Raw genomic sequence first — 14,609 nt, 5'->3', positions numbered from 1 at the left:
TTCAAAACCAGCACCAAATGTTACAGAACTAAACAAAATCCTTTGTGTGTGTGAAAAATGTAGATTTTGACTACAGCATAGAGTGTCTGCTTTATGTAATTAGTTTTTACTTATGAATTTTTCCAGCCCTTCGTTTTTCATCAGTTTCACTCATCCCTGAAGGCTTACTGAAAACGTTGTTTTTGGGTGTATTGGATTGTATGTAAACAGACATTGCACCAAAGGAAAGGCCAGAATCTCATCTTTCAATCAAAAAAAAATAATATATTTTTTATGTCTTTTTTAATCTAAAGTATGAAAATTGAATATTGGTCGGTTTCATGTAACAGTTTTAACAAATTCAGACATTAAAAGTGGAATCAATAGATTGAAAAAAGTGGAATACATCTATCTTATATGTTGCTCTTCTTCAATCTCATATAATTGGTATGAACAAAAAACTCTAAGAATGATATTTATGTTTGTAAAGCAAAGATTTATATTTAAAACATGAAAAAAAAATGGATGTCACGGATGTCATGGATGTCACAATCTTTTAAGGCTAAAAACTCCACAAAGAGATCGTCTTATTTCTCTGTTCAGATTATGGACAGCTAGCTTTTCTTTCAGAAAATTTAAATATAGTTTCAGGTCATTTTTGCAACATACCAAGATAAACACACAAATTGAAAATGCAGCTTAATCTACATGCCCCACTTTAACCTTAACCTTACAGTATGTTTATTTTAAAAGAAAAGTTTAACAGACAAAAGGAAACTTGTGTGCTGCAGTTCCCATAACAAATGGCAAATAGATGACATCAGGAGTCCCGACAGGGATTATTACAGAAAATCAATTATTACATCTATAAGTTGCTTTAAGTTAGATTTTTGTCCAGATTCAATTAAAGAGTTGCATTTTAAACCGTACTTTGGCGCTTGGTAGAGGCCAGTAAAGACATTATGCTATCAACTAACCAGTTGCTGAAGGAAGTAAATACATTTATTTTTAGCGTTTAGTTACCTGGACGATTAGCTGGTCCTTCATCAGGGCAGAGTGGTGCTACATGTCTTGTGGAGCAAAATTTTAAAAATCTAAACTCTGGGTTGATATGCTTTTAAATTCATAAAGGGTATTTTGGGCAAAAGCCTAAAGAAAATGAAAAACAAAAAAAATGATTTCAGGAGGGCACTTTTTCTTTAGAGGAGAAAAGGGCAGGTGCTCTAGCATCACCTAGTGTCTATCTGGGCACGTCCCTGATTGATCGCAACTTACATAAAGGTGACATCAAATCTGGAGAAAACAGAGACTATATTAATAGAAAAAAAGTATGTCTATTAACTGGAGGACATAGGACATATTTTTTAGACCAGAGTGGTATATATGTCAACTGATTCAAATTAAAATATTGAAAAGTCCAAGCTACATTTTTCATTGTGTATGCATTACCTATAAAACCCAGTGAAGGCTGGCTTGATAGACGTTTTCGAGGTGGATACTGTCCTGACTACAGTCGAGGTGCCGTTCAAATTTCAGCAAATCGCACAATTTGCTGAACTATATCTGTCACCTTCGCCTCCCTCCAGATCTGCCCTCTACTTCCAGCTTTTTTGTCAAGAAAGCTTAGAAAGCATAACTTTAAGAACCTAATAAACATGTTAATACTTTTCCATGCTCATTCAGCCACTAGCAGCAAGTTATATAATACATTTAGACCAATTGTTCAGTTTCAGTCTTAGAAACACATTTTTTTTTAAGTTGGTAATAGTTATAAAAACCCATTAGAATTTAGGAGCAGTAAAGATGTTACTCACTGCTGTAAATTAAATAGTTGTCTGTAAACACAGATTTTGTTTTTTCTCTTTTAATTACTCTTGTTAGTTTAACCGGAAATGTCTTATGTGATAACAAAGTTCTGAATTGAAATAAAACTACCACTTAAGGATTTTGCAATGAAGGAGTAAAAAGGATCATTTTCAGAGATCCTTCTTCTAACTAAACAGAAGGTTTTACATCTCTACTGTTAGTTGCACAGTTTTCTTAAGTTCCTTATCAACAGTCAGCTGTGTTTTTTTTTTCAGTACAATTCTTACACATTTAATGCCTCTTTACTCCTTATCCAGACTTTGTATCTTATGCAACCTTTTCTCCCACTCTTTGTTCTTCCACTGAACTTTCCATGAAGCTCTCTGTGAGGACTGGTCTTTTGCAGCTCACCCTCTTTGTGTAAGTTAAGGGCGACCGTCTGCTGGAATGCGGTAACCATTATTCCTCATGACCATGTCAGCCATGCCAGAACATTTTGTCATGTAGAGTCTAAGTTTAAGTGCATAATATTGCATACTGCGCATATGTGACGCAGCTTTGAGTTCTATGCACGCAGCGCGTGATGTACATCAGTCAGTGAAGCAGTCTGTACGTGCTACGTCATCAGTCGGTCGTGTCTGTGTTCAATAAACTATTTTCGCTAGAAAATACTGTCGTCCAGCGAGTGTTACTTGAGACGTAAACGCCACATGGTGTCAGAAGACAACTGGATTGGAGCCGTGTAACGTCGGACGTGAAAAAAAAAAAAAAAACGAAGTGTGTATCGCCATGGCAAAGTTTAACCCACCGGAGCAGTTCGACTTCTCTAAGCCCGAAGCGTGGCCTGACTGGAAGCTACGATTCAGCAGGTACCGCATAGCTTCACTGCTTGCGGAGGAAGAGGAAAATGTGCAGGTAAATGCATTGATCTATTCCATGGGAGCGGAGGCAGAGCACATATTCAAGGCTTTCACGTTTACTAATGCAGCAGATGCTGACGTGTACGACGTTGTAATGGCTAAATTCGACGAACATTTCTTCCCGAAACGAAACGTGATTTATGAACGCGCCAAGTTCCACTCAAGAGCTCAACAACCAGGCGAGAGCGTGGAAGCATTCGTAAGGCAACTGTATGAGCTAGCTGAAAACTGTGACTTTGGAGCACTGAAAGAGGAACAAATGCGGGACCGCATAGTGATTGGAATTCGGGATAAACAAGTGTCACAAAGACTGCAAATGAAAAGTGATTTAACACTGAAGACTGCCATTGAAACAGCCAGGCATTGTGAGTTGATTAAGTTACAGAATACAGACAGGGGGCACGGTGCAGAGCACGTGGACAATGTAAAATCCGTGAGGAAAACCGAATATAAGAAATTCCACAACATGCCGAAGGGAAACAAAAAGACAAAGCGAGGAGCATGCACGAGATGCGGGCGTAATCATACGGAGGCCGAGCAGTGCAGTGCAAAAGGCAAAAAGTGCGTGAAGTGTAACAAAATTGGGCACTTTGCAGCTGTGTGTTACTCAAAAACTGTACAAGAGGTTACCGAAGCTGGTGATGATGAGACAGTGTTCCTGGGCTCAGTGGAGCTAAAACAAACGGATGCACCACTAGCAGAGGATGAGCCACCATGGCGCACCACTCTAGATGTAGCAGATACGCCAGTGTCATTTAAAATTGATTCCGGAGCGGACACCTCAATTATGTCTGAAGCCACATACGAAACACTACGGAGCAAGCCCAAGCTCAGTGAAGTGAAGAACACCCTCCAGAGCCACACGGGGCCAGTTTCTAGCTAAATTAAAGGCTAATATCAGCGGGCAACTGCGAAATTGCTGCTTCAGAGTAATTGTAGTCAAAACAAATGGCGACAATCTCCTGAGCAGAACTGTGGCAACCAGACTGGGCCTAATTAAGAGCATATATGAGATCAGCACATTCAGTGGCTTAGGGACACTGAAAGGAGCGCCAGTGAAAATCACGCTTAAAGAAGGCGCAGAGCCATACAGCATTGCCACGCCACGGCGAGTACCAATTCCACTACTCCCCAGAGTCGAAGAGGAGTTAAAAAGAATGGAATCTATGGGCATAATAGAAAAGGTTACTGATCCGACTGAATGGTGCGCGCCTATGGTACCTGTCATGAAAAAGAACGGAAAAATAAGAATTTGCGTAGACCTGAAAAAGCTTAATGAAAATGTGAAACGTGAAAAGTTTATTTTACCTACCTTGGATGACATCATGCCCAAGCTAGCAAAGAGTACAGTGTTCTCCAGCTTAGACGCCGAGAGCGGGTTCTGGCAAATCCCTCTGGAGGAGGACAGTGCATGTCTAACCACCTTCATCACGCCCCTAGGCAGATACTGCTTTAAGCGGCTACCGTTTGGGATTACATCGGCGCCCGAGATCTTTCAGCGAAAGATGTCGGAACTACTGCAAGGGCATGAAGGGACAGTCGTGTACATGGACGACATTTTGGTCTGCGGAGAAACACAGGAAATTCACAACCAGAGGCTAAAGCGAGTAATGGAGACCATCACCGCTGCAGGTCTACGTCTAAACAAGGACAAATTCAGGCTTAGCCGACCGGAGCTGAACTTCCTGGGACAAGTCGTGACCAAGGATGGCATAGCCCCTAACCAAGAGAGGGTCAAAGCCATAACATCCATGGAACCACCTCAGAACGTGAGTGAGCTGAGACGGCTACTTGGTATGGTGAACTACTTAGGCCGTTACCTACCAAACCTCTCCACAGTGTTACAGCCGCTCAACGAGCTACTCAAGACTGAGCGGGATTGGTGCTTGGGCCCCCAGCAAGACAGAGCGTTCACCGAAGTGAAACGGCTGATCTCAACAGCACCAGTCTTGGAGTTCTCTGATCCGGCAAAGCCAACCGTCGTCAGTGCAGACGCAAGCAGTTATGGGCTCGGAGGAGTCCTCCTACAGAGCCATGATGGGGCCCTGAAACCTGTTGCATTCTGTTCGCGTACGTTGACTGATGCCGAGAAGAGATACGCTCAGATAGAAAAGGAGTGTCTCGCAGGAGTGTGGGCCTCTGAGCGTTTCTATCAGTATCTTTGCGGCTTAGAAAGATACAAGCTACTTACAGACCACAAGCCACTGGTGACTCTAATCAACTCGAAAGACCTCGACACCACACCAATTCGCTGTCAGCGCCTGCTTATCAGGTTAATGAAGTTTTACCCAGTCGCAGAATATGTTCCAGGCAAACACCTAGTCGTCGCAGACGCCCTATCTAGGCAGCCAATGGCGGAGACCGACCTAGGTGACCTAGAAGCGGAGGTGAAAGCGTACGTGGACTCGGTGGAAGATGACCTAAGGGTGAGGAAGCCGATCATCCAGCAGATAAAGGACCAGACAAGAACGGATGCCGAGCTCCAGTGGGTCCTTAAGTATGTCCAAAAGGGGTGGCCGGAACACTCGAAGAGCGTAGCTGTCAGAGCAAGCGCCTACTTCAAAGACCGGGGCTCACTTAGTGAGGCCAATGGATTGCTGCGACGTGGTAAGCAGATTGTGATCCCTTGCAGTATGAGAGACTTTATGTTGCAGAGGATTCATGAGGGCCACCAAGGCCTTACCAAGTGCCGAGAATGGTACAACGGCGCTGTGTGGTGGCCGGGCATCGCCAGTGACGTGAAGAAGCTTGTGATGTCATGTAAGCATTGCAACATCAACAGACCGAGCCAAAGTAGAGAACCGTTGATCTCCACACCATTGCCAGACCTACCATGGCAGAAGCTCGCAGCAGACCTGTGCGAGTTCAAAGGTCGTCACTACTTGATCGTGATAGACTATTTTTCCAGATGGCTTGAGATCCTAGACTTACCAAAGACAAACTCAGAAACCGTCATACAAAAGCTGAAAAGCATCTTCACACGCTACGGGATACCAGAGGAGCTTATGACAGATAACGGTCCTCAGTTCTCAGCCGAGCTGTTCAGAAACTTTACAGCTGAGTACGACTTCCAGCACGTTACTTCAAGCCCTCACTTCCCACAATCCAACGGCATGGCCGAACGAGCTGTGAAGACGGCGAAGTGGATTCTCAAACAAGATAACCCTCACCTAGCTCTCCTGAGTTATCGCTCAACACCAACAGAGCCGACTAGGCAAAGTCCAGCCAAGTTGCTAATGGGCCGAGAAATCCGCACAACGCTCCCCGTACTCAAAGAGAGCCTGCAGCCAATGTGGCCTAATCTAGAGACTGTCAAGGAAAATGACGCAAAAGCGAAACAGTCCTATGAGAAGTACTACAACTGCAGGTACTCCGCCAAGCCTCTACCACCACTCTCCATCGGCGATAAAGTCAGATTGAAGATCGACGGAGAAAAGGCTTGGACAACGGCAGCGACCATGCAGCGGCAGGAGGCTGCGCCGCGTTCCTTCACACTGGAGATGGAGAGAGGCGACACCCCACGATGGAACCGGCGCCACATCAGGCCGATCAACCAGGAGCTGTCATCACCACGACAGATGGATGTTCATCAGCCGACGGATCAAGATGGACAGCGTGAGCCAGCAGAGCAGGGCTTGACCACCGCCGACGCTCCTGCTGACATCCCTGGTTCTCCTGAACACCCTACGCCAGTCGTCACCAGGTTTGGTCGGATCGTTAAACCAAACCCCAGGTATGCCACTTAGTTGAGATAATGAACAAAAGGGCAGAATAAATCCCTTCTCATCTCAAGGGACTGTGGTAAGTCCCCCCACACCCTTAGTTACTGTTCTGAAAAAAAAAGACAAAGACAAGAAAAAAAAAAAAAAACAAAAAAAAAAAAACAGAAGAAACCTTATAAGAATGTGTTTTTTTTTTTTTTTGTTGGGCCTGTGGAAGGTTTTGTTTATTATATAATGGCTAAGGTGAAGTGGGTGTACAAGATTAAGCATACAGTTTAAAGTTCGGCTAACAGTTTATGTTTGTATAGTGATGTCATGTAGAGTCTAAGTTTAAGTGCATAATATTGCATACTGCGCATATGTGACGCAGCTTTGAGTTCTATGCACACAGCGCGTGATGTACATCAGTCAGTGAAGCAGTCTGTACGTGCTACGTCATCAGTCGGTCGTGTCTGTGTTCAATAAACTATTTTCGCTAGAAAATACTGTCGTCCAACGAGCGTTACTTGAGACGTAAACGCCACACATTTCTCTCTTAAATATTCCTCCTTATTAGGCTTATGAGATACATTAATTCAATGAGTGACCAATTCATTCAAAGTAAGATCTACTCATAAAAATTAACAGTATGAAAGATTTAAAATCTATCAGTCTGTGTGAAACTGATCTGTGTGACATCTGAATATTAAAGAAATTAAGGAACTTTTCATACAGTACTAATTTTTAAAACATACATTTTAAAATTAGTCTGGAATAACATCCGCAGTCAAGAAAATACAAAAATAAAGCTTTTATTGTGAAAGGAGTAACTTTGTTGTGTAAACAGTTTGAAAACAGAGCTGAACATGAGCACCACTAATTATATAAGATACATTTCATAGAAATATGTTTTACTGCAAACAAAACAAAAACAAGGATGGAGAAGAATCCAAAGTTTCCATAAAATCATGAATTATGAAATTTATGAAATCAGATTGTGAATCAGCCGATTAGTGACCCGTCCAGTTTGTCATCACTGATAATTACGACAGATGGTATTTTAAATATCACTTTAAATTAACAGAAAATCACAAAGATCTTTAGTCAATAAAACAAACAATATAATAAATTGAAGGATCTAAGGCACAAGTACATCTTAAAAAGGGGAACTAATAAAAAAATAAAGCAAAATATAAAAGATATAATTGAAAACATGGTTTCTTTCTAAATTATTATTTATGCTCTTACCAAATGTGGTTCTGGCCTGGATTCAAGCTTCAGTGAGGTTTTCTTTTCCCAAACTCTTTCTGTAATTTCTTTGTCCAGCTCCCGGTTGGATTAAGGCAGATCCGTCTTTCACTCACAGTGGTGACTCTGCAAGTAAACAACATGCAGAAAGTACAGAAAACACAGCTTCTAATTTAGAACACAACATGAGCCTCAAGGTCTGAGTCCATCAGCACCAGATAGAACAGAGTCCTCTGGTGTTTATATAGAAAGATGAAAAGATGCTTGAAAACTGTAGGGAGTGCATGTGGACCATGGAGGACCATGGCACCCTGTTCTAACAGGCACTGCAGTCTGCATGAACTCACATGATGGAACTGATTTTGCAGTGGTTTGGAGACATCTCCAGGTCCTTCACCTTCCCTTTTGGAATCGTCATATTGCTGTTATGTGAACAGCAGGGACCGTTGAACCCACCCACCTCTAGAGCCACTGGACCTGAGGAAGCAAACACAACGTTAGATACCGACCCGGTTCAGACCCACCCAGCAGACAGGAGACTCAGGCAAAGTTCTTTACCTGCAGAGCTGGACCGCAGGAAGTAGAGGAAAGTCAGGAGGCAGAGAGTCAGAAGGATCTTCATGGTTCCTGGACTGAAGTTCTGTTCTCTGTATGGAGGTGTAGAAGTCTGTGAATGACCGATCTGATCTGCAGGGTTTATATTCAGCTGATATTTCCACCCCCTGTTATTAAACAGTTGTGTTCTCAGAAAGCAACATGTTTCCTTCCTCCTCTGCTTCTGCTTCTTCTTTCTCACTCAGCATGTTTTCCATTAAAAGACTTCAGAGAACCTGCAGGGATTTCCATCCTTCTTAAAGCTGCTGGAATCTGTCTCCGATATTATATTTCTCTTTATTTGCTATAAAACTCCAACATCTGCAGAGTTTCAGCACCATCTGTCCTAAACCTGGGAGTAGCTTCAGAAGGACTACGTCCTTACCTGGTCTACTGTCATCACTTCAACATTCATTCCATTGTTGCTCCGGAGAGTCTGCTCTCTTCTGATATTCTGCTCCTGTTGTTGTCCCTCCTTTTGTCTCCATTCATGTCTCCTGACACACTGAGAGGCAGTGGAGCATGTTAACAACATCGAGGGTCCTGCTTCTCCACATCTCCTCTGACCTTTCCTGGACATCTAGCACATCAGTCCTGGAGAAGAAGGGCTCGACAGAGGCTCTTCTTCCACAGAAAGCTGAAACAGAATGACCTGCCCCCCAGAGTGCTCTAAGCATTTATTAAAACACCACAGAGGACATCCTATGTCTCTCAATGCAACACCTTGGTTCTACAGCTGCCAGTACAGCAAAAGATTGGACTCAGCCCACATGGCCAACAAAGAGCAGAGAATTGTGAGATGCCCCCTTCCTGATCTAGATTCCAAAAACACCAGACCAGTTCAGATCACCAGTATTGATTTCTCATCGAATAATAGGGAGGATAAACCTTCCTATAAAACAATTATTGCTAAAACATGTTATGACAAATTTCATAAATGTGGTCATTAATCTGCATCAAATATATGTTAATATGAGCCTGATTTCATGAGTATGTTGCGCATTAATCAGCTGCTGAGCCCGCCCTTAGATGCAATCTCCCCTCAGCTCTGGAGCAGCAGGAAACTGCCAGTCAGCCTCTATGAGAAATTCCTGCTGAGGTTTGAGCCTCGGCCTATTGAGATAAGCAGCGAGGAAGTAGAGCCCTGATCGGATAACATAACAAAATATTTCTATTCTAGTGAAGTTAAACCTCTTAGGGGGTCAATGGAGCAGTGGCGGGTCATGAAGCTGGCTACTCTAGGGAAAAGTGATCATGCAGTCAGAACAGTCGTCTTGTGCTTAATTCTTGCCGTCGTTTCTGGAGTTTATTATTTCACCAGTTATAGTAATACTTTTTATGTGTTTTAACATTTTCTTAATGCAATTTGTGACTTTTGGATTTAATCAACAACACTAAACCTTCCCTGTTTCAGAGAGCAGCAGCCGCCACTGCTCATTAGTGACCCCTCTTCCCTGCAGACCCCCTGTTTAAACCGCTGCATTCAAAGACACTTTGCAGAACCATCACAGACTGACAGACTGGAGATACTTCATTACCTGCAGCCGTCTAAGCCATCTTTCCCGTCCAGAGTCCAACTTACTCTTTCTTCTGGAACTTATTCATCAGCTCTACAATCACGTTTTATCCCATGTTCCGTCTTTTGTTTTCAGTTTTTGTGCAATGAAATATGTGATCACCCAAATGAAATGCAGTTATGCATGCTCTCCTGTTAATGCTAATAATATGATACATGATAATGAAGAATATTATGGTTCTTTTTCATTTTCTTCTGGTTCTGTTTGATCAGGGTAACTGAGTCTGCCTGGACTGAATCCTGACCTAGAAATGGCTTCTCTGTCCGATACTTAGAAAAACTAAATACACAGAACGGTACCAGAGGAAAAACGAGGAAGTGAAAGTGGATAAGAAAAGAGCTGACACACACAAAGGAAGTGTTAACCCAACTTCAACCAAATACACAGAAATACCAGGATAAAATATCCTACTACAGAGTAATAAATAGAAAATGTCCTTATTATACAGTTCATTCAGAACATATCTACAATGTTATTCTAAATGGAATTCAATAAATCTTTGTAATCTAAACCCTACACACACCTCATTATACAGTGTTTGTTATATAGCAAATATATTTAAAATTGAAATCAAAAAAAAAAAAATCCCATTTAAGAAATTATCCACAGCTGTTGCTCAAAAGTTTCTGATCTTTAGCAGCAATTCCACACTTCAGTCTTTTTGGACCTAATGGACCGTCAGCTTAGTTCCAATATCTTTTGGCCATTCTTCTTTGCAGAACATGTTAAGGCAAGGCAAGGCAAGGCAAATTTATTTGTATAGCACAATTCAGTACAAGGACAATGCAAAGTGCTTTACATGACTAAAATATAGGAAAATAAAACAGAATCAGGATAAAAAAATAAAAGAAAATATCAAAGATATAATTGAAAACATGGTTTCTTAACAAATGTGGTTCTGGCCTGGATTCAAGCTTCAGTGGAGTATTCTTTTCTCAAACTCTTTAAGTAATTTCTTCGTCCAGCTCCCGGTTGGATCAAGGCAGAACCGTCTTTCACTCACAGTGGTGACTCTGCAGGAAAACAACATGCAGAAGGCTCAGAAAACACAGCTTCTGGGTCAGAACACAACATGAATAAAATCAATGGACTGAGATGAAACTCTGGCGGAGAAATCTAGGAGGGCTGAAGATCTGAATCAATCAGCAGCCAAAAACAAAGTTTCAGCACCAGATACAGAGTCCTCTGGTGTTTATATAGAAAGATGAAAAGATGCTTGAAAACTGTAGGGAGTGCATGTGGACCATGGAGGACCATGGCACCCTGTTCTAACAGGTACTGCAGTCTGCATGAACTCACATGACGGATCTGATTTGGCAGTGGTTTGGAGACATCTCCAGGTCCTTCACCTTTCCTCTTAGAATCGTCATATTACTGTTATGTAAACAGCAGGAACCGTTGATCCCACCCAACTCTGGAGCCACTGGACCTGAGGAAGCAAACACAACTTTAGATTCCGACGCGGTTCAGACCCACCCAGCAGACAGGAGACTCAGGTAAATTTATTTACCTGCAGAGCTGGACCGCAGGAAGTAGAGGAAAGTCAGGAGGCAGAGAGTCAGAAGGATCTTCATGGTTCCTGGACTGATGTTCTGTTTTCTGGGTGGAGGTGTAGAAGTCTTTGAATGACCGATCTGATCTGCAGGGCTTATATTCAGCTGATATTTCCACCCCCTGTCATTAAACAGTTGTGTTCTCAGAAAGCAGCATTTTTCCTTCCTCCTCTGCTTCTGCTTCTTCTTTCTCACTCAGGATGCTTTCCACTAAAATACTTCAGAGAACCTGCAGGGATTTCCATCCTGCTTAAAGCTGCAGGAATTTGTCTCAGATATTATATTTCTCTTTATTTGCTATAAAACTCCAACATCTGCAGAGTTTCAGCACCATCTGTCCTAAACCTGGTAGTAGCTTCAGAAGGATGACGTCCTTATCTGGTCTTCTGTCATCACTTCAACATTCATTCCATTGTTGCTCCGGAGAGCCTGCTCTCTTCTAATATTCTGCTCCTGTTCTTATCCCTCCTTTTGTCCCCATTCATGTCTCCTGACACACTGAGAGGCAATGGAGCATGTTCACAACATCAAGGGTCCTGCTTCTCCACATCTCCTCTGACCTTTTCTGGACATCTAGCACATCAGTCCTGGTGAAGTACCTGTTATAACAGATATATTAATTCAATGGGTGACCAATTCATTCAATGTAAGATCTACTCATATAAATTAACAATATGAAAGATTTAAAATCTATCAGTCTGTGTGAAACTGATCTGTGTGACATCTGGAAATTAAAAAAAATTAAGGAACTTTTGATATAATTTTTATTTTGTTAAAAGTAACTTTTAAAATCAGTCTGAAATAAAATACACATGACAACAAATACAAAAATAAAGCTTTTATTGGGAAATGAGGAACTTTGTTGTGTAAACAGCTTGAAAACAGAGCTGAACATGAGCACCACTTATTATCTAAGATACATTTTACAGAAACATGTTTGACTGCAAACAAAACTAAAACAAGGATGAAGAAGAATCCAAAGTTTCCAAAAAATCATGAATTATGAAATCAGACTGTGAATCAGCCGATTAGTGACCGGTCCAGTTTGTCATCACTGATAATTATGACAGATGGTATTTTAAATATCACTTTAAATTCAGAGAAATCACAAAGGCTTTTAGTCAATAAAACAAACAATATAATAAATTCAAGGTTCTAAGGCACAAGTACATATTAAAAAGGGGAATTAATAAAAAAAATAAAAGCAAAATATCAAAGATATAATTGAAAACATTATACATATTATTTATGCTCTTAACAAATATGGTTCTGGCCTGGATTCAAGCTTCAGTGAGGTTTTCTTTTCCCAAACTGTTCCAGTAATTTCTTCGTCCAGCTCCAGGTTGGATTTAGGCAGATCCGCTTTTCACTCACAGTGGTGACTCTGCAGGAAAACAACATGCAGAAGTTTCAGAACACACAGCTTCTAAGTCAGAACACAACATGAGCCTCAAGGTCTGAATCCATCAGCAGCCAGAAACAAAGTTTCAGCACCAGATACTGAGTCCTCTGGTGTTTATATCGAAAGATGAAAAGATACTTGAAAACTGTAGGGAGTGCATGTGGACCATGGAGGACCATGGCACCCTGTTCTAACAGGTACTGCAGTCTGCATGAACTCACATGATGGATCTGATTTTGCAGTGGTTTGGAGACATCTCCAGGTCCTTCACCTTTCCTCTTGGAATCGTCATATTGCTGTTAAGTAAACAGCAGGAACCCTTGATCCCACTGAACTCTGGAGCCAGTGGACCTGAGGAAGCAAAAGCAACTTTAGATACCGACCCGGTTCAGACCCATCCCAGCAGACAGGAGACTCAGGCAAAGTTCTTTACCTGCAGAGCTGGACCGCAGCAAGTAGAGGAAAGTCAGGAGGCAGAGAGTCAGAAGGATCTTCATGGTTCCTAGACCGATGTTCTGTTCTCTGTATGGAGGTGTAGAAGTCTGTGAATGACCGATCTGATCTGCAGGGTTTATATTCAGCTGATATTTCCACCCCCTGTCATTAAACAGTTGTGTTCTCAGAAAGCAGCATGTGTCCTTCCTCCTCTGCTTCTGCTTCTTCTTTCTCACTCAGGATGTTTTCCACTAAAAAGTTCACAGAACCTGCAGGGATTTCCATACTGCTTAAAGCTGCAGGAATTTGTCTCAGATATTATATTTCTCTTTATTTGCTATAAAACTCCAACATCTGCAGAGTTTCAGCACCATCTGTCCTAAACCTGGTAGTAGCTTCAGAAGGATGACATCCTTATCTGGTCTACTGTCATCACTTCAACATTCATTCCATTGTTGCTCCGGAAACCCTGGTCTCTTCTAATATTCTGCTCCTGTTGTTGTCCCTCCTTTTGTCTCCATTCATGTGTCCTGACACACTGAGAGGCAGTGGAGCATGTTCACAACATCAAGGGTCCTGCTTCTCCACATCTCCTCTGACCTTTCCTGGACATCTAGCACATCAGTCCTGGAGAAGAAGGGCTCAACAGAGGCTCTTCTTCCACAGAAAGCTGAAACAGAACGGCCTTTCCCCCAGAGTGCTGAGAACATTTATCAAAACACCACAGAGGACATCCTATCCTGTCTCTCAATGCAACATCTTGGTTCTACAGCTGCCAGTACAGCAAAAGATTGGACTCAGCCCACATTGCCAACACAGAGCAGGGAATTGTGAGATGCCCTCTTCCTGATCTAGATTCCCAAAAATCATGTTATGGCAAATTTCTTAAATGTAATATTAATCTGCGTCAAATATATGTTAATATTAGCCTGATTTAATGAGTATGTTGCGCATTAATCAGCTGCTGATCCCGCTCTCAGATGCAATCTCCACTCAGCTCTGGAGCAGCAGGAAACTGCCGGTCAGCCTCTATGAGAAATCCCTGTTGAGTTTTGAGCCTCGGCCTATTGAGATAAGTAGCGAGGAAGTAGAGCCCTGATCGGATAACATAACAAAATATGTCATTTCTAGTGAAGTTAAACCTTTTAGGGGAACAAAGGTGCAGTGGCGGGTCAAGAAGCTGGCTGCTCGAGAGATGTCTTGTCTTGAATTCTTGCCGTGGTTTCTGGAGTTTATTATTTCACCAGTTATAGTAATGCTTTTTATGTGTTTTAACATTTTGTTAATGCAATATGTGACTTTTGGATTTAATCAACAACACTGAACCTTCCCTGTATTAGAGAGCAGCAGCCGCCACTGCTCATTAGTGACCCCTCTTCCCTGCAGACGCCCTG

The 14,609-nt window shown here is 42.1% G+C and overlaps 2 protein-coding genes across 2 annotated transcripts; both read right to left on the bottom strand.

The window, feature by feature from the left end:
- Positions 1-7,683: 7,683 nt before the first annotated feature.
- LOC119793355 (interleukin-8-like) lies at positions 7,684-8,391 on the bottom strand. Its single transcript, XM_038300500.1, has 3 exons — positions 8,213-8,391; positions 8,002-8,131; positions 7,684-7,780 (listed from the first exon to the last, which is right to left on the bottom strand). The coding sequence occupies exons 1-3, from the start codon at positions 8,274-8,276 to the stop codon at positions 7,684-7,686; spliced, it is 291 nt and encodes a 96-aa protein (XP_038156428.1). The 5' UTR covers positions 8,277-8,391.
- Positions 8,392-10,545: 2,154 nt separating this feature from the next.
- On the bottom strand, positions 10,546-11,883 carry LOC119793377 (C-X-C motif chemokine 9-like). The gene is made up of 3 exons (XM_038300536.1): positions 11,336-11,883; positions 11,125-11,254; positions 10,546-10,838 (listed from the first exon to the last, which is right to left on the bottom strand). Exons 1-3 carry the CDS (start codon positions 11,397-11,399, stop codon positions 10,742-10,744), a joined length of 291 nt encoding a protein of 96 aa, XP_038156464.1. The 5' UTR covers positions 11,400-11,883; the 3' UTR covers positions 10,546-10,741.
- Between the last annotated feature and the right edge of the window lie 2,726 nt (positions 11,884-14,609).

This window comes from Cyprinodon tularosa, unplaced genomic scaffold (genome assembly GCF_016077235.1).
Source record: "Cyprinodon tularosa strain WSP-4 unplaced genomic scaffold, ASM1607723v1 ctg45, whole genome shotgun sequence".
Taxonomy (NCBI): Eukaryota; Metazoa; Chordata; class Actinopteri; order Cyprinodontiformes; family Cyprinodontidae; genus Cyprinodon; species Cyprinodon tularosa.
The sequence above is the reverse complement of the archived record's forward strand: the minus strand, read 5'-3'. Positions and strand labels throughout refer to the sequence as shown.

Bases quoted from the DNA above. Each gene is read 5' to 3' on its own strand.
- LOC119793355 (XM_038300500.1), bottom strand. From the start codon at position 8,276: ATGAAGATCCTTCTGACTCTCTGCCTCCTGACTTTCCTCTACTTCCTG. The intron at 8,132-8,212 runs GTAAAGAACTTT...TTGCTTCCTCAG, and splicing joins CCTGCGGTCCAGCTCTGCAG to GTCCAGTGGCTCTAGAGGTG. The intron at 7,781-8,001 runs GTGAGTTCATGC...GTTTACTTGCAG, and splicing joins TGCAAAATCAGTTCCATCAT to AGTCACCACTGTGAGTGAAA.
- LOC119793377 (XM_038300536.1), bottom strand. From the start codon at position 11,399: ATGAAGATCCTTCTGACTCTCTGCCTCCTGACTTTCCTCTACTTCCTG. The intron at 11,255-11,335 runs GTAAATAAATTT...TTGCTTCCTCAG, and splicing joins CCTGCGGTCCAGCTCTGCAG to GTCCAGTGGCTCCAGAGTTG. The intron at 10,839-11,124 runs GTGAGTTCATGC...GTTTTCCTGCAG, and splicing joins TGCCAAATCAGATCCGTCAT to AGTCACCACTGTGAGTGAAA.